At 44.3% G+C, this 17633-nt stretch overlaps 1 protein-coding gene across 3 annotated transcripts in view; it reads right to left on the minus strand.

Annotated features, from left to right (window-relative positions):
- Positions 1-3114: 3114 nt before the first annotated feature.
- Positions 3115-17633, minus strand: part of iqsec2b (IQ motif and Sec7 domain ArfGEF 2b) — a 41518-nt gene continuing 26999 nt past the window's right edge. The window contains exons 1-14 of one of the 3 annotated variants that reach the window (XM_049580671.1): positions 14934-15590; positions 14465-14762; positions 14024-14341; positions 12695-13749; positions 11297-11458; positions 10762-10884; positions 10472-10638; positions 8666-8805; positions 8454-8579; positions 6738-6837; positions 6480-6641; positions 6120-6311; positions 5837-5886; positions 3115-4434 (exon numbers count right to left, since the gene is read on the minus strand). In XM_049580671.1, the coding sequence (XP_049436628.1) occupies positions 3253-4434; positions 5837-5886; positions 6120-6311; positions 6480-6641; positions 6738-6837; positions 8454-8579; positions 8666-8805; positions 10472-10638; positions 10762-10884; positions 11297-11458; positions 12695-13749; positions 14024-14341; positions 14465-14762; positions 14934-14983 (4125 nt within the window). In that variant the 5' untranslated portion in view covers positions 14984-15590 and the 3' untranslated portion in view covers positions 3115-3252. Of the gene's footprint in view, positions 4435-5836; positions 5887-6119; positions 6312-6479; positions 6642-6737; positions 6838-8453; positions 8580-8665; positions 8806-10471; positions 10639-10761; positions 10885-11296; positions 11459-12694; positions 13750-14023; positions 14342-14464; positions 14763-14933; positions 15591-17633 lie in introns of those variants that run through there. The other 2 variants (XM_049580670.1, XM_049580672.1) reach the window with 2 other exon arrangements.

Consider the following 17633-nt stretch of genomic DNA (forward strand, 5'->3'; position numbering starts at 1 on the left):
TTGGTAATAGCTAATAGCAGGGGCGTATTATGAGATATGCCCCCCTGGGCAGAGATATGCAAAAGGACCCCCAGCCTCTCCTATATAGGCGCAAGACACCCACACACACTTACATCTCTTTGTAGTTGTTTTGCCCCTTTTGTATTTACTTTGTGTTTCTTTTCAGTCCCAGGTTTTTGTGGTCACTCTGAATCTCTTCCTGGTATTAATTTGGGTAACACTATGCAGGTGAAGGCCATGGGGGGGACTGACACTTAGGGCCCCGGGGCGTGTGCCCAATAGGCCCATTCATTAATCCTTCTATGTTTTGAGGTCATGTAGTGTCTGTTTTGGTTTGACTCCCTGACAAAGGCTTGTATGACAAAATGCGTCAAAGTTTTTAAAGGTTTAAGATAACCAAGCCATGATAATAAAAGATTTTTAAGTTTTCCAAAGAGAGTGCCTTGGATTTTCCTGAGTTTTGCTGTCTGTTTTGGTTGTTTTATGTCTCTTTGCAGTTCCTTTTGCATCTCTATGTGGTCATTTTGAGTCTTATCTAGGTTGGCATGTTTCAGTAATTCACATGTTACAGTAATTTAAGTGACATTTTGCAGATGAAGGCTAGGGAGGCCCTGACACTTTGGGTCCTGGGCTTGTGCCCAGTCCCGTTCAGAATCTAACTATGCCTGACAGTAGCGTGATAAACCACTTTGTTTTTCTAATTTCCTTTTTTGATGCAATAAATAACAATAAAATAATGTTAAATTACCCTAAATCAACAGGTTAAGAAGCCTGTTCTTTTGGTATTATGCAGCATTATTAAATTTTTAAAAATGTCTTCTGTAAAGAGCTGCAGAGTAGCCTACACTGCACCTATCTTTAATGTATCATATTCCTCGTTCATCTTGTGTGGCTATGTTATTATGTTATGTTTAATTGTGGAAGTTAGGTTAGGTTGTATAAAAAGTACACATAGACCAATTCACTGCAAGGACACTTTAATTTATCAGAAGCAATAAATATTCACATCTCAATTCTCTATTCTTTCAGTACACATAATACATACACAAAGAAAAAATTGAAATCATTTGTTTTAAATGATATCAATAAGTGCACTGACATATAAACTTTTTTTAGGCTTTAATTTAGATAATGGTAACTCATTCTCTCACCTTCAGTCAGAAATAATAAGAAAAGAAAAAGAAGTCAATATTCCTTATGGCCAACATCTCCTATCCCTGTCCCTCTTTTTCTCTGTACATACTAAGTGGCACTCACATGCACGCACCTGAATACAGAATGGGAGTAGTTCATCCCATAGTTATGATAAGAAGCCTATGTATAATATAGTATGTACATTCAGATTTATACAGTACAATCTAGTCAATAAGTGCAGATATATTCATGCAAGAAGAGTCAAAAGGACACAAGAAAAAGAAAAAGGCTAGCCAACACATATAAAATCGTCATCTGACATTCCTGACACTCTCCAAACCTCCTTAAAATCAATTTGTTGAGATCTTCTTGAACTCCGCCATCTTTTTCAGTAGTTTGTTACGTAGACTTCTCGACTTTGTCCTTAGCCACTCATTCTCTCCATAACCAGAGTTGGTAATCAATGGCACTGAAGGTAAACGACATCAGCGCTCAATTACAACCTCAAAAACTGCAGTAGCAAAAGGGTTAACACTTACACACGAGGCCCACAGAAAAAAAGGGGGGAAATACATTATGTACCTGTAGGCTATTTTACATTCTTGACTCTTGTTGTGTTTGTAAACAAGGAGCCCTCAGCAGGATGCCGTGGCATCAACAAAAATGTAATAAGAGATTTGAAAAAGTGGCAGAGGAGGGAGGATCAGAAGGCGGCCATTTCTGACTTAAGACATCACGTGTGCAAAACCACGAAACCTTCATGTAAAAGCGTGCTTCCTCAAAACATAAAAAACACACAATGACTAAATCTGATGGCTGTGAAGTGAGCACAGGTGTCCTGTTTAATTAAGAGGGGAATCCAATTTCTGCAACCATTTTTTTCCAAACATGGGAGCCTTATAAATCTAAAATGAAAATAAACATGCACTCAGTTCCATTCTTTAAATTCAAGTTTTGTTAGTCACCCCGTTTGAGAAATCGTGCCCCTGTTTGCTCACATCAAACAAAAACAGAAAAGGAGGAATATTGTTGGTGTTCAACTCAATTTGAACAAAACTCATTCATTATTTTCAACAACCAATAATACTAATTATCAAAAAGATGAACTGAATGGAAAGCATGGTACTATGGAAATAAATCACACTTCACATATCGGAACACCCTCTAGTGGTTATGGCGAACTGAGGGGATTTATATGTGCATATACTCTCTATAACCATGTACAAACATCTGCTGATATAATTAATCACTGATCAAAACAATTATCGTACAATATTCATCATACTCATAGCAGGTATATTATAATATCGATAAAACAGCAAGAAGCTTCAGAAACATTCAAAATATATTATTGATTGTGTCGTTAATTTCCCCGTACCCCACAAGGAATGCATTATAAAGCCAGGTGGCTCCTGTCAACATGTAAAAGACCATTAAGCAAAAGACTGTCAGGAAACCGTGCACTGGTTTGTAGAAGTTTAAGACAAAGCAACATATCTGAGGTCGTCTTTAGAAAAAAAGATGCCTGTTAGCAACCTGCAAAAATGGACGGAGACATCATGAAGCCAAGTAAATTATTGCAAAGTCAAGGGACATTTTTTGCAACTCTCTGCTCTTTTTAATGCCAAACTCTGCCGGAATGCATTCGGTGGTTTATTTACATCCCCGTGTAAGCAGCTGGATATATATGGTCTCCGTTTTTCCAGTGTCACATTATTACATCGTGGTACTGTACATGGAAATAGTCTCATACAGACTCAACTAGACTTCAAACAATTAAAACTGAGGCAATATATCTAGATATAGATTTAGTTTCATCTTAAATTATATGGCTATAGACTTTTTTTTATATTGTTTTTATTCTTGTGGATGTGCATGTGTGTGCAGGTTTCAAAGACGTGTGCACACGCTGTTAAACTCTGGCTGTGCTCTTTATCTCCACCTACATGTGTGGGAAACGGAGGTGAAAGTAACAGAGACGAAGCAAACTGCGTTTCCTCTTGTCACTAGCGCTGCTGCTGTTACTTTCTGTCCTGGCAGACTTGGTCCTAGACCTCGTCCTGCCAACCTCCTCCACTCTATAATCTGACCTGTGACCCCTCGGGCCCCCCATCCTGCTCACACCACGGTACTTATCCGGTTGATAGGCTTGGATTTGGAGCTGCCCCCTGTACCTGTCGCTCCAGCCCCCGTCACCTGCGGCCCCTGCTGAGGCTGCCCGGGGTGCTGGGGGGGGAGAGGGGAGAGAGGTGTAAGAGGGGTAAGGGGGGACGAAGGGGGGGGTAAAGGGGAGTGTGGTGGGGGAGGGGGGATGGAAGAGAGAGGAGGGTACTGGGGCAGATACGGGGCGACGGACGCTGCGTGATGCGCATTGACGGAGGCGGATGGAAGGTTGTGGGGTAGAGTGCCGAATATGAAGTGTGTTTGGTGGGTGGAGTGGCTGGCTGGGTGTGGTGTGTGCACGTGTCCGGGGTGGGTTTGGGAGTGTGCGTGGGGGTGGGGGTGGGAGTGAGACAGGGTTAGCGGAAGTTTGGTACCAGGGACGGCGCCCCCTCTGATAGAGTGTGTAGGCTGCGCGTGGTACAGGGCGAACTGTGGGTTCTGGGAATGTTGGGAGAGAGGAGAAAGGGGGGGGGGACATCCCACCACCATGTTGGCGTAACGACCCGGAAGCCCATGCTGGGATAGCTGGGAGAGATGGGCCAGCTGCGGGTGCTGGGCGAGTGGGGGGCCAAGGGGTGGACGACAGGGTAGTGGGCCTCTCTGTATAGTATGAGGGGGCACTCCTTGCAAAGGAGGGGGGGCAGTTTGGACGTGGTAGCGATGGTGATGGTAGTAAGGTGGTGGCGGCTGCACGGTGGCCACGTGACAGTACTGTGCGTGCAGCGCCTGGATCTTGGAGGGTCCCCCGTCCAGCTGGCACAGCGATGAAGGGGAGTGAGGAGGGGGCCCTCCCGTAGTCGGTGGGGGTACAGGTGCGGGGTAGGGTGGCCCCGGTGGAATAAGGGGCCCTGGTGGTTTGGCGCGTTTGCTGCCGAATAGGGAGCCCAGGAAGGAACCGCTGCTGTTGTTGCTGCTCCCCCCAGGGCCGCTCCCCGCTCCTGCTCTCTCTACACTGCTGGAGACTCCCCCAACTCCGGTCCCAGCAGTGGTATGTTGCTGCCCCGGCCCACCCCCCACCCCCGATCCGGGGCTCAGGATGGGGCGATGAGGCCGGAAGTCTTCTGTTCCATAGCAGCCAGGCAACACGCCTGGCATTGGGTAGCGCTGGTGAGGCTGTGGGCTGCTAATGATGGAGCCCTGGGAGAATAAAGCATCATCAGGTTTTAGAAAAATCACTTAAAGGAACAGTTCACCACAAAATACATATTTTCCCTCTTACCTGTAGTGCTATTTATTAATCTAGACTGATTTGATGTGAGGTGCTGAGTGTAGGAGATATCGGCCGTAGAGATGTCTGTCTTCTCTCTGATATAATGCAACTAGATGACACTCAGCTTGTGGTGCTCAATGTGCCAAAATACATTTAAAAAACTCAACAGCAAAGTTTCTTTTCAGAAATCATGACCTGGTTACTCAAGATAATCCACAGACCTTGTTGTGAGCAGTTTCATATAGGAGCTACTGGACTACACCTGCGAACCGTATCACTGCGCAGAAGGAAGCGTGCATCAACTGCTAGCTCACCTAGCATCACTGAGTTAGGTAAAGTTACAGCTCAGCCGAGGAGGACGCCATTAATATTTACATCTCGCACTGTCACCAGCAGGAGCCTCTCGTCCATTCGTGTTGTCACAAGCCTATTATCCATGGGTGGATGCACACTTCCTTCTGTGGAGTGATATGGTTGGCGGGTGTAGTTCAGGGGAAAGAAAATAGTTCCTACATGAAACTGCTTACAACAAGGTCTGTGGATTATCTAAGTAACCAGGTCATGATTTCTGGAAAGACACATAAGCCCCTTTTACACCGCCTTGCTGTTCTGAATAAAAGGTATGATCACAGAATGGGGGGGCAAAGCTGTCTCGCCTTTGAGCCAGGAATGGAGGTAATAACAGCATTGAAATTAGGTCTGTATAAATGGGACAGCTGGCAGGACGGGATCATGGGTGGCACAGGTGTGATGTTTTGACGACATGTTATGTGTGCAACCCACTGCGGGAGATTTAAAAAGTGGCTGTTAGCAATTAGCAGCTAACTAAAAGAAGAACAGCGGCCAATGATGTCTGCAAATTGGGAAAACAATGAGGTCCGGAAGCTTGTTTTCCTCCAAGCAGAGGATGAGATCAGTTTTTCAAATGTATTTTTTGGCACTCTGAGCACCACAAGCAGAGTGCCATCTAGTTTTATGCAGACGTCTCTATGGCCCACATCTCCAACCCTCTGCAACTCACACCAAACAGGTAGAAGGAAAAATGTCTTTTTTTTTGTGAACTGCCCCTTTAAGGAAAAAAGGCACTAAAGTTCCTGTTTTCACCACACACAGGACATAGTTGTATCTGGAGGTTTGAGACATGCTTGGGCAAGCGTGAACAGCCATGCAAAGAGTGTCAGTGCAGGACAGGTTTATGTGGACACATGCATGTACACGCACACCATCTATATGCACACACTGAGCGTGCTCGGGAAGATGAAGCACCAGTGAGGGGAAAATGCAGGTCTGTTAAAGGTTACAGGTCAACATCTAGTCTTTAAGACTTACTTCCATGGTACTGTCCAGAGAACCAACACTGTTCCTGCGACCACGTTTCCCTGCACCCCACCAGGAAGAGTCAGGTTAGCAAAGAGTGGAAGAAAGTTTGTTCACATGTGTTTTTGAAAAAAAGAGGAGTTGCATAAGCTGTGTCTGAATATCAGCGAGAAAGAAGAACAGGATGTAGCAATAGAGACAGAAATATTTTATAGAAGCTGTGCTACCCAGTTCCACCCAGCTGACAGGAAAGAAATGCAAATTGAACCCAATTTCTGAGGGGACGTTTTCTCACCTGCGTCCGATAGGTCCCTGAGAGATGAGCTGAGCGCCGTGCGTTTGAGACCCTCACCCACCGAGCAGTTGTCATCAAAACTTGTCCTTCCCAGGGTGCCATTCACAACATCGCTCTTCACACCTACGCCTCCAACCACACCTCCAGTGAGCAAGCTGGGCCGCATCACACCTTTCTGTTTCTCCAACTCGGCTGTAAATAAACACAAAGGGCACAGGGGAATTAAAATCAGAGGGAGACACAGTACAAATGATAAGTAATATACTTGCAGCACTTTATTTCTTGATGCTGAAAGCTGTGCAATCATCACAACATCCAAAGTTATAGTTCACAGTAACAGCCAGTAGATGGGGCACTTACATTCCACTCTGTACTTCTCCATCTCTTGCACTTCAGCAATGCTCTCCCTGAGGTCGCTAACAAAGCGGGTGCGGTCTTGCTGACTGGGTGCCATAAAAACGATAAGAACCTTCCTCTCCCCACCCAGGACTGCTGAGGTCAGGCGGATGCCATGAGGGTAGTCTGTGAGGTGCAAACAGAGAGAAATAAAATACTTCATAATCATAGAGGGTCATTAAGAAGAGCTGAAATGTGCAAAATGAAAAATAGGCTGCTTACATGAGTTCTGGAACATGTGCACTTGCATCTCAACCAAAGGGAAAGATTGTCTGAAACTATAAGTCACTGAGGTTTTCTTCTTCTGGAAGATTTTGGTCACCTGATGCAGAGAACACAGATTGGATATTTTATTTGCAAGGTTGTAAATGTACAGTGTGTAAAATTTAGGGGACATATTGGCAGAAATTGAATATAATGCATTCTTCAGTATACAATCAATTAAAAAATATCATAGGAGGACACAGGAGCACAATCAGTGACAGGCTCATTCCCCAAGATGCACCGCAGAGCGCCACAGGAAGACATTCCTACCAGTTGCCATCATCAGCACTCTGAGTCAGTAGACTGGCATTTGAACTTCATTTACCTTTTGCATTTATAATTCATAAGTAACTATCGGGTGCAATTTGTCACCTCTTGAATATACATATTAATTTGACATACAATGCACATAACTGTTCATATTTCCATGTTCACTCTAATTCTATTGCTGTTTTATTCTACTGATGTATATAGTGTAGTTAAATTACACACTTACAGCCTCAGCACAGTGACGATATATACTTTATTTTTAATATTTTGATTTTTTATATCTCTAAGTACTCGTGTTAAACATGGTAGCATAATGCACATTTTTTCTATTCTACTGCTTTCTATTTGCACACATTTATTTCATACTCTTATTCTTACTTCTTATTATTCTCTACTCTTTACATTGGAGTGACTGTAACGAATCATAATTTTCCCTCGGGCATCGATTAAGTATTTCTGATTCTGATTTCTGATCTGATTTGTTGTGTTTTTGTTACCTCAGAATGAGCAGTTTGGATCTACATGTTTATCCTGCTGCACTGCCATGTTTCTACAGTAGCCCAGAATGGACAAACCAAACACTGGCTCTATTAATCATAGGGCCATTTGAGTTTTCACTTCAGCCACTGTATTTAGCAGCACCTCAACGATGAGAATGTCGGAATAACAGTGATTTCTTAAAAGTGTTTTACCGGTTTAAATCACCAGTGGTCTCATTTATAAACATTGCATACGCACAAAACGACATGCCACTTCCCACGCAAAAGTTATGAGCTATAAAAATATACTTCATGGAAGAAACTTTGACCCATGAACATTCTGAAGACAGGAAACTGGGGACGCAGATGAGGTGGAAGCTTGATTGTAAAAATTGTCAAATATTTTTTGGCGCACACCATTTTTGGCTTTTGTCTGTATGAACATTTTTCGTATGGATCCGACGCATTGTTTTCTAAATGAGATCCCAGGTCTGTTTGTTTTGGAGAGGAGGAGACCTCTGCAGCTAATTTGGATCCTGCTGAAAAAGTCCTAAGTTATTAGGAAAAAGAGGTGAGCACATATTTGCAAGTGATGGGCTAGCGGACCGTCTCCATCATGCCAAACAGCATTAGAGAAACACTGATTTGTAACATTAAACTGCTTTATTCAGTGTTTTTATCAGTTTTATTCACTTGGTACATTTGTTTTAAAGAGGAGGAGACCTCTGTGGATAATTTGGCTCCCCATAAACACCTCCTGAACAATGAACACTGAAGGAATTCTAACCAGGAGAAGTTTCAGCCGGTTGTAATCTGCAGTCCTCACCACTAGATGCCACTAAATCCCCCTAAATCTTACACACTAATCCTTTAAAATTCAATATGTAGATTTCATGTCTTAAAAAGTGATGAATGTGAGTCTTACCACCAGAAGGTCATTAAAGAGGAAGACCTCTCGTTGGTGAACTCCGGTCCTCTGAGGTCTGTTGGGGTCGGGGACCTCGTAGAGCTGGCAGCAACACACCAGCCTACGATGGGGAAGGGACAGCACCTATACAGACAAAGACAGTATAAATAAATGAATGAACTTTAAGCTAGTCGTGACAACATATTTCACAGCACTGTTATGTTGCTCACAGGCTTCTTGCCCACAATGACTCTCTCCACTGCCTGCACTTGGGACACGTGGTCATCGTTGGTCCGTAGCTCCCATTTCTGTATCCGCTGGTAGATCCCAACCAGCAGGTCCCTGGGGATATCCTGGCCATTGTCTACGCCTTTGGTGAGGAGAGGGGAATGGAGGGTTTTAGGAAATGGTGTAAGTCAAAACTGCATTACACAAGTCACAAATTAAACACTGTGTCTGATGCAAGATGCCAAAAAAACTGCTTAAAGTCCAAATGAAATTATATTTAGTCATTCCTTTTTGCATTAAAAAATAATTACTAGATGTTTTTTACATTTCTCCCATTTTTCATTAACAGGAATAAAGAGGTGTTTGGGGAAATATCATAAATACTCCTTTTCGTCTCAGCAGGCTGGAGGGGCATGTCTGTATTTGACTGACAGCCACTGGCAGGCTACCAGAGCGCCAGTGTTACACCGTGAGCGAGGGACAAAGTAAACAAACTTGCGCTGTAGCCTGCATGTCACCAGTAGGCAGCATGTTGTTAGTGATACTGAAGTGTAAGGACCATGTCAGACCAAATACGTTGTTTAATGTACTGCTGCTGAGCAGTTAAAGGAATTACCTCACCAACAACATTATTATTTTATGTGGCAATTACTCATCCTGTGTTACACTGAATTTGTCTGTTTTTCTCTCCCATGTCTCCACAGCGAACAAAGAATCCACAAAATTGTTGATGAATTAGCATGACGGGGGCTGCATTCAACAACAGCAAAACTATATCAAAACATCTGTTTAGAAACTTTCACACAGCTCGTGCAGTATAATCCAAGTCTCATTTTTCCAGTGCTTCCCAAAGGCATGAAAAACCGTACTATTTAAAACACTTCTGCATATGAGTAGCGAGCCTGGAGAAGTGTCTGCTTTTAAATGATGCTCATGTATTCCATTGAGCAAACACGTGCTTCCCCAAGAGCACTACTCATCCCTCTGTGAGACTGTTTATGCAGAAGTGTTTTAAATAGGGAAAATGCATGTTTGGGAAGTACTGATCATACGACTGGAAAAATGAGACTTATACTGCACGAGTTGTGTGAGAATTTGTAAACAGATGTTTTGATAGAGTTTTGTTGTGGTTATAATCAGCTCCCCATAACTTCCATTCATCATGACTTCAGTTCAGTTATCAGTTTTTGGATTCTTTGTTCACCGTGCAGGCATGCGAGACAAAACACTGCCACTGACATTAGCTAGGCACTTTTTGCCTGTGAATGTTTGTCCAATTGCTTGTTTAACAAGTTGAGGTGCAGGACATAGACGTGTTGAAGTTTGTAAGTTATATAAGAGTGAGACTGGAGCAGAAAAGCTAATGTGGGTTGTTGTTCAGACTCTGTGGCCCTGGTGTTGTGTGGCAGGCTGCTGTCTGGCTCGGTGTGACCATCTGCTCTGCCTGTCATAGATCGCTGACGTTACGGCTTCATGCAAGATTCGGATGGCTGTATAAAAATAAGGTCACCATCTACGTAGATAGATATCAAAATGATACTCCGTTGAATTACTGCAAAACTAGGGGGCAAAAATAAAAATGTCTCCCTTTCAGTTTCTGATTTTTTTTTAGGTATTTATAGAGCAGATATGCTACTGTAACATAACAAAAAATGCAATTAGATTTCAGATGGACTTAAAACACATTTAAAAGTCCTGTTAACTAGATGTTCATTTGCTCATTGTGTCCATAAAGGCATCACTGACTACTTTTACTGTGTAATATGTGTTATATATCAAGTGTTTGTGTCTTTTCTGTCTAGTAGCACCTCTCAAATTCTTGATGAAATCCTCCAGTTTCATCTTCCTCTCAGCTTTGACGTTGGGACTGTACATATCTGTGTTGAGGAGGATGATGGCAAAAGCCAAGATGAAGATGGTGTCCGGGTTCTGGAACTGCCGAACCAGCGTTGGATTACACACACAGTATCTCTGACTGCAGAAGAGACAGAAACAACATTTGCATTTTGATGCGTAGCCACAATTCAGTGCATTTATATCTGTCTATCACTCAGGCGTTTCTCCATTGTAAACTCACTGTATCCAACAACATACAAACCTAAAGGCCTCTATGAGTCGCTCCACTTTTTGGGCTTCTCCTTGAACTTTAATCTGAGCCTGGAACTTCCTGAGGGCGTCATCCAAATCCATTCCTGAGAAGTCCATTTCATCCACCACACAGCTGAAACACACACAGCAGAGGTCACAGTCTAACCTCTCCCGCTGAACACCATGGAAACTCAGAAACACTCGTCATGTTACATATTATTATACAGATACACATTACAGGTGGCTGTGGCTCAGGTTGTCCACTAAGTGTCCTTGAGTGAGATGCTGAACTTGCTTGAACCAAATTTCTCCCACTTGTGTGTGAGTGTGCATGGGACTGTTTATTGTGCCTGATGCCACCAGTGTATGCTGCGTGTGTGAATGCTGGCTTGTGTTGTACATTGCTTTGAGTGGTCGCTCAGACTAGAAGAGCCTTATATATAAATGAAGTCCATTTATCATTCAGTCCATTTACATTCACCTGGATCTTTTTTTACATTTGTCCTACATTTCCTGACATTATTGCTCTATACTCCCGTACTTACTCTAAAACATCTTTGTTGAATTGTTTCTGCCGGTTTCCCAGAAACTCTCCAATCATCTGCCGGCTGAGGCCTTTCCTCTCCAGGATGAAGCGAGCGATGCCAACTGGAGTGTCCGACACGAAGCCTCTCTCTATCAGGTACTGGATCCCTTTCTCTGGCTTCCTGTAGTCAGTGAAAAAGAACTTTATCATTACTGCTTCATCAGTTTAAAGGGCCAGTGTGTAAAATGGGTTGAAAACAGTGACATCAGTGGTCAAATTCTAGATTGCAGGGCTCACTCGCTCACCGTCGGGTAAATGACGGTGGCCTCGTAGGGACAAAAAGCCTTGCGCACGAGTTTTTCCAGGAGTAGGTCTATCTAGCGACGAGGTGAATATTTATTTAGAAATCGAAACTATGTTACGATATTGTAATGAATCCCTCACGAGCATGAGATCAGAGGAGCATTCGGGAAAAAGGCGAGTTTATTTGAGCACTCCAGAAACTCCGGTAACACTCCAGGGGGTAAAAGACTCCGTCCCAAACTCTGACTCTTCTAGCTGTCTGTTTAGTGTTTGTTCGCAAACTTTATAACTAAAAAAACTTTTCACTACTCTCTATCGACGAACTACTAACACTCTCTGCTGTTTTCTCCTCCTTCTTCCTTCCTTCCGCTGTCTTCGTTGGTTCATTTATACACGCGAAACGTGTTCTCTGGCTGGCTGGATTGTCCGCTCGGTCTGCCGTACATACATGGCGGCGCAAGATGGCGACCTCTCTAAAGCAAGGCCCTTGCTATATATATATATAAAAGCATAATTATAAGGCTACGAAAATCTACGAATTTTAAATAATTAATTAATAAACATATTAATGGGTAGAATATTCAGATTCAGATTCAGACTGACAATAAACCATGCCAAATATTACACACTGGCCCTTTAAAGCTACAGATGGTAACTTTAATAAAAAAAAGAGAGACTGTTTCTATATCCACACAGCATTACGAGACAGACGTCTGTGGAAAAAAAATTATGTCCCTCCTACTCCTAATACTTTCAATGGCATTTGCAAGAACTACAGTGCACCAAAAACAACCAATCAGTCGATGATACTCTAACGCAGCTGTCAATCATGTCAGGTGCTGCTTGTGAACTGTGTTCAAACTGTCAAACTAGGCAGCACTGATCAAATATGAATCAAGATTCTGTCTCTGCATTGCCTTTTTCTCATGTCAGATGTCATTGCTACTGCAATGCAAAGGCTAACGGGGATCTTAATAAACAAACACACAAACAAATAAACAAACTATTTGTCTCATTTACTACTGTATGAATAAAGTGACAATTTTAGCAAATATGAAGTTACTACAGTAGTCTAGATGGGCACTTGTGTTTGTTAGCACTCCAGGCATCTTACTTGTTGAAGAGGTTGAGGCCTATACGATACTGGCGTCTCTGCACCACATCGCTGTTGAATGGCGGGGAGTCCCAGCTGTGGCGGCTTTCTCTCTGGTACGTCTGCTTTCCCAGAGGTGGCAGAGGTTCTCGCAGGCTGTCCTGAGACGAGGAGCCGGAGCTGCAGTTGACTGTCTCGTTGGAGTTGGTGGTGGAGTTGAGTGAGTCGTTGTCTCCATCTGAGCAGCACGGCTGCTCCAGACCACCAGGGGGCAGAGCTGTAGAGGAGGAGGAGGACAGAGGGGTGGTGGGGGGCTGCTGAGGGGAGGAGGAGGATGAAGGTGTGTCGGGGTATTGATGGTGGTGGATAGGGTGGTGGTGATGGTGGTGGTGTGCAGCCACCTGGTGAGGGATGTGTGTGGGTATGGGTCTGCCAGGGGCTCGAGTCTGACCTTGGGCGGCTGCTGTGGAGGTAGGGCGGGTGCCCGTGTTGGGGGAGTGTTTGAGGGTTCCCTGAGGGGAGCCAGCCCCTACACCGGGCTCCTGCTCATAGACCAGCTGCCTGCTCAGAGAGCCACGATCTGAGCGGTCACTCATGTCCACCGAACTGTCACTGGGTGGCTCAATAGTGAGGAGAGGCAGATGTGCGCCCCTTAGACGATAGTCCCTGCACTCCGTACACGGGGTACTGCGTCGACTGTTACTGCTGCCCCCTCCCTCAGTGTCCCTGCTGTCCTCACGTCCTCCGACACCACCACCGGGGCCCCAGTACTCCGTATCTGTGCTGCTGGGTGCCCGATCAAGGGACAGCGGGGATGACGGCATGCCATCATCCATGTAAAGGGTGACGTCGCTGTACGAGGTGGCGGTGCTGTCGCCGTGCATACTGAGTCCTCCTCCAGCACCCCTGGCTCGTTCTCCTAAACCTCTTTGGGAGGAGGGGTTGCTGCTGCTGCTCCACACACACTCTCCAAAGTCTTCACTAATACCTCCACCCTCCCTGCTGCCCTCTTGGGAGTCATTGCGACCCGCGCGGCAGGTAAGGGCATCATCGATGGAGTCAGCTAAGGACTTGACCTGAAGGGAACACAAAATGGGGTAGGAGATCAACATTCCTCATGTCTGAACGGAAACTTCTCAATATAGTGCATTTGTCACGTCTTACACATAAAATCCAGTCACTCCAGCGTGCTTTGAGGGTTTAAGGCTGGTGATTAAAACCTTCTTTTAGTTGCTTTGTGCAGTTGTCTAATAAGTTTTTCTTTATTCTTTTATTTTTCTGTTACAGTAAAGACCTTTGAGACTTTCAAGCCATACAGAGTTTTATATATAAATAAATGAACACTGTTACCTGTTTGGAGAAGGAGTCCTCTAAGTGGGTGTAGTCTCCTGTGCGGTCTGGGTCAGGGGAATGTGGAGGCCCTATGGCAACACTGTGGGTGAAGTTGGTCTGTGTCTGGGCTTGCTGCTGAGGCTGTCGCTCATCAAAGGAATACTGCAGTCTCATGTTGGACAGGATGATGCGGCGTGTCATGCGGCTCTCCGACGCAGAGCTTCTGAGGCGCTCAAAGTTCTTGTTCATGCGATACTGTCTGAAGGCCGTCTGAATGGTCCTAGCTGCTCTGCGACTTACAAAGGAGCCGCCATACTTTCTCTCCAGCATCTCAACCTGTAGGGACAAGGAGAACAAAGGCATCCATTATCCTCATATTGTTTGCTAGCACTCATGGCTGACAGGACACACCAAAGAACACAAACACTTGCAACATGAATCCTCTGACCACGTCGTTACCTTCTTATCCTGCAGATCCGTCGAGAGTTCATAGCTGTCTGAAAGCGCCTTGCATCTCTTATTCTCTTCTTCCTCTTGCTTGCGGAGGGCCAGACTTGCAGGTTGGTGGCGCGTTCGTAGTGCCCAGGCCAAGCTGGCTGAACTGGAGGCCGACACGCACGAAGGGTCCCTGGATCCAGACGGCGCGCTGCTGGTGCTGCTGTCAGTATAGCGCTCCGAGCCGCGCAGGTAAGGCGTCTGGCTGAATGAGCTGTCTTTGTGGGTGCCCGTCTCTGGACACTGGGAATCCCCCTCCACACTGCAGCAGAAAATTAGCAGCAGCTTTTAGAATGAATCATGAGTGGCTTGACAAAGTATCACACCAAACACTTTGAAGTGTTTTAAGTGCAAATTAGAGAGTGAATGAATGATTGAGTAAGTTCAGGAATCATGCTGAATAGTACTTAAGAGCTCACACATAAGGACTTACATGTAAAGTTTAGAGCGGCGAGGACTTAACCATCTCTTAGAGGAATTCATGATGAAGTTCTATCACTTGTAAACTCCTTTTGCTTTAAAGAGGTGCCAAATCTGACAGCATTCCTTGTCTACACTGTTGGTTGATGATCCATTAGACATAAAGGTCTCTGCCCTCAATCTCCTTCCTTTATTGAGTCAGGAGGATGAGTTAATGTACTACTACGTTTAGCCAAGCCTACCAGTGTTTATCTGCTTCTCACCGTCTTTCTCTCAGTGAATCCTTGTCTGACAATCACAACAGTGACAGCACACTCCAAGGAGTCATCAACCACTAAAAAACACGCCTCCACCGCTACATACCAGCAACACCATACTGACAGGAAAGACCAGGTTCATACATTCGTCGCAGGTGTAAAACAGGCACGTCAGCTCACTGTGAAATATCGTGGGACAAAAAACATGACAAAGCACATCTCCTCCTAGATTCACCCTCACTCTCGCAGAACTGAAAGCAAAGCACTTGCGACCAAATCACCAAGAAAATTACTCAAGGATCCTATTTGCAGTCAGCAGAGCGGAAACCAGAAAACTTAACCGTCCGGAGATCCTCCAAGTGTCCTGTTGTGCACGTATGCAGAGACTACATCCACCTCAAGTCAAACAGTCAGTCTCTGTTTGGGAGGACTACAGTCACATGCTCCTGCCTACATTTCCTCCTTGTGTTAGCCGCACCCCCTTCCGTCAGCTGTCCCTTACAAGTCAGAGAGTACACAGCCAGAGTCAAGGATGTGTTGGAGCTTTACATTCAGCACATAGAAAAGGCACACCTCACATTATTGTGTGGTTCTACCTTTTGCCTAGTTAAGGCCAGTGATACTCAACTTAGGGTGCTGACCATTTTCTAATTCATAAATTGATTCGCTCTGGGATTTTTTTGTACTTGGAATGTAAATAATGTGCTACAGCGCATAAAAAGCATCAGAATATAGTTTGTTTATCAAAATAAAGTGCCAGGGGAGAACTCTGATCCCCTGACAGAGGTCCAGACTCATTTTTTTTATATATGAATTATTAATGTTTGTTTTTAACTGGCCCCTGGCCTTCTGTCATTTTCCAAAAGAGGCCAAGAGCAAAGCCAGATAAGTTTCCCTGGTTTAGGCTCGCACACTAATGCAGATGACAAAAAAGGGCTAAAATGGTGCCTTGTTGACTGTGACCATTTATGCTCTGTGTGGGTCAGCTAACGTCCTCCTCCCTCCCTCATTGTGTTGTCACTGTTCCACTGGATCGCAGAGACTTCCTGTGTTAGTATTCAGCTGGTAAAAAACAAGACAAGAAGGAAAAAGCTTCTCGGGGAACAAGGACATAACTTGTAGGTATTTTAATTGGTTGGTTTTGATCTTGTAAGTCATATCGAAACACAAACATACCACACGTCAGTTCACATACAAAGACTGAGTATTTTGAGTGGGCAGAGGGGAAAACGTTGTACAATGCAGAATGCAGGGTCTTACAGCAGGACATCCTGTGCCTTCAAGCAACACGTGACCCGGCTAAATTATTGTTGAGTCTAACAACAACACTGAGGACAACTCCATTATGTTGCATAACACGAGAGTCATGCAAAGGCCCGGTGAGAAAAAAGACACAATTCTGACATCTGCAGGAAAGCGCACATCAACACAGCTGAGTTGTAAATGTAAACCACAAATTTATAGCTATGCCACTTACAGAGAGCTCATCACCACATTAACAAGCTGTGCGTTGTTTCCACTTTACAAATTAATTATGAGCAACAAGTTGTTGTGCTCAACATCCATCTCCTCTTGAAAACGTTTTATTTTTTTCTCTGTGCGCAGCATCATTTATCATTCCTCCTCCTCTACTCCTTAAATAGAGAAGCTGAGAAGCGGGAGGGGGTTGCTTGGTGACGGTTGCTGTGGGACGTTGTGGGCGGCGAGGCGGTTGTTAGGATGAGAAGCGTAGTTGCCATGACAATGTATTGACTGTTATCGCCATTGAGGTGGGTGTTGAAGATGCTCCACAGGTTGTGAATGACAGTCTACATAACATTTGCCTTGTAAACAGATAAAATAACATATCTGTGCAGGGTGAGGTGTGCAAACACAGCGTCGTCTAAACTTGTTGGTTCATTAAAAATGGAAGCCTGAATGAATCATCTACTTTTAGTGCCTCTTTACACATCGCCTAAACTGTGTGAATAGGAAATTCTGCCTTCTTCAGAGCTGCTTAAAAACTGCTCCTTTTAAGGAATGGAAACTAGCCACATGAGTGCCTCTGCAGTGTGCCAACAGGTAGACACAGGCAAGGGACTCACTGTAACTCCCCGCCATGCACATCAACAGGAGCAGATGGTATTTTCATTCAACTGAATCCCTGAAATCTAAAATACATGCAATGCAACATTTGGGAGTTGCAAGCCTGGTCTCATAAATTTGAATATTCACAGCTGTTGCTTGGATCAATTTAACCACTTTAAACATCCTTAAAAACTTAAACTGTCATGTGTTCACATTTAAAGAAGGAAAATCGAAATACTTAGGACAAGAGGGAATGTCCTCTGTGGTGGATCAACCACAACACTCAAAAAATCAACTGTATGTGTTGTGTGACACATTTTAAAGTCAAGAGATGCCTTTTTAAACTCTCTAAGTTTGGTGAAACATTTAAAATAAATGTATTCTGTTTC

The sequence above is a fragment of the Epinephelus fuscoguttatus genome, linkage group LG7, assembly GCF_011397635.1.
Source record: "Epinephelus fuscoguttatus linkage group LG7, E.fuscoguttatus.final_Chr_v1".
Taxonomy (NCBI): Eukaryota; Metazoa; Chordata; class Actinopteri; order Perciformes; family Serranidae; genus Epinephelus; species Epinephelus fuscoguttatus.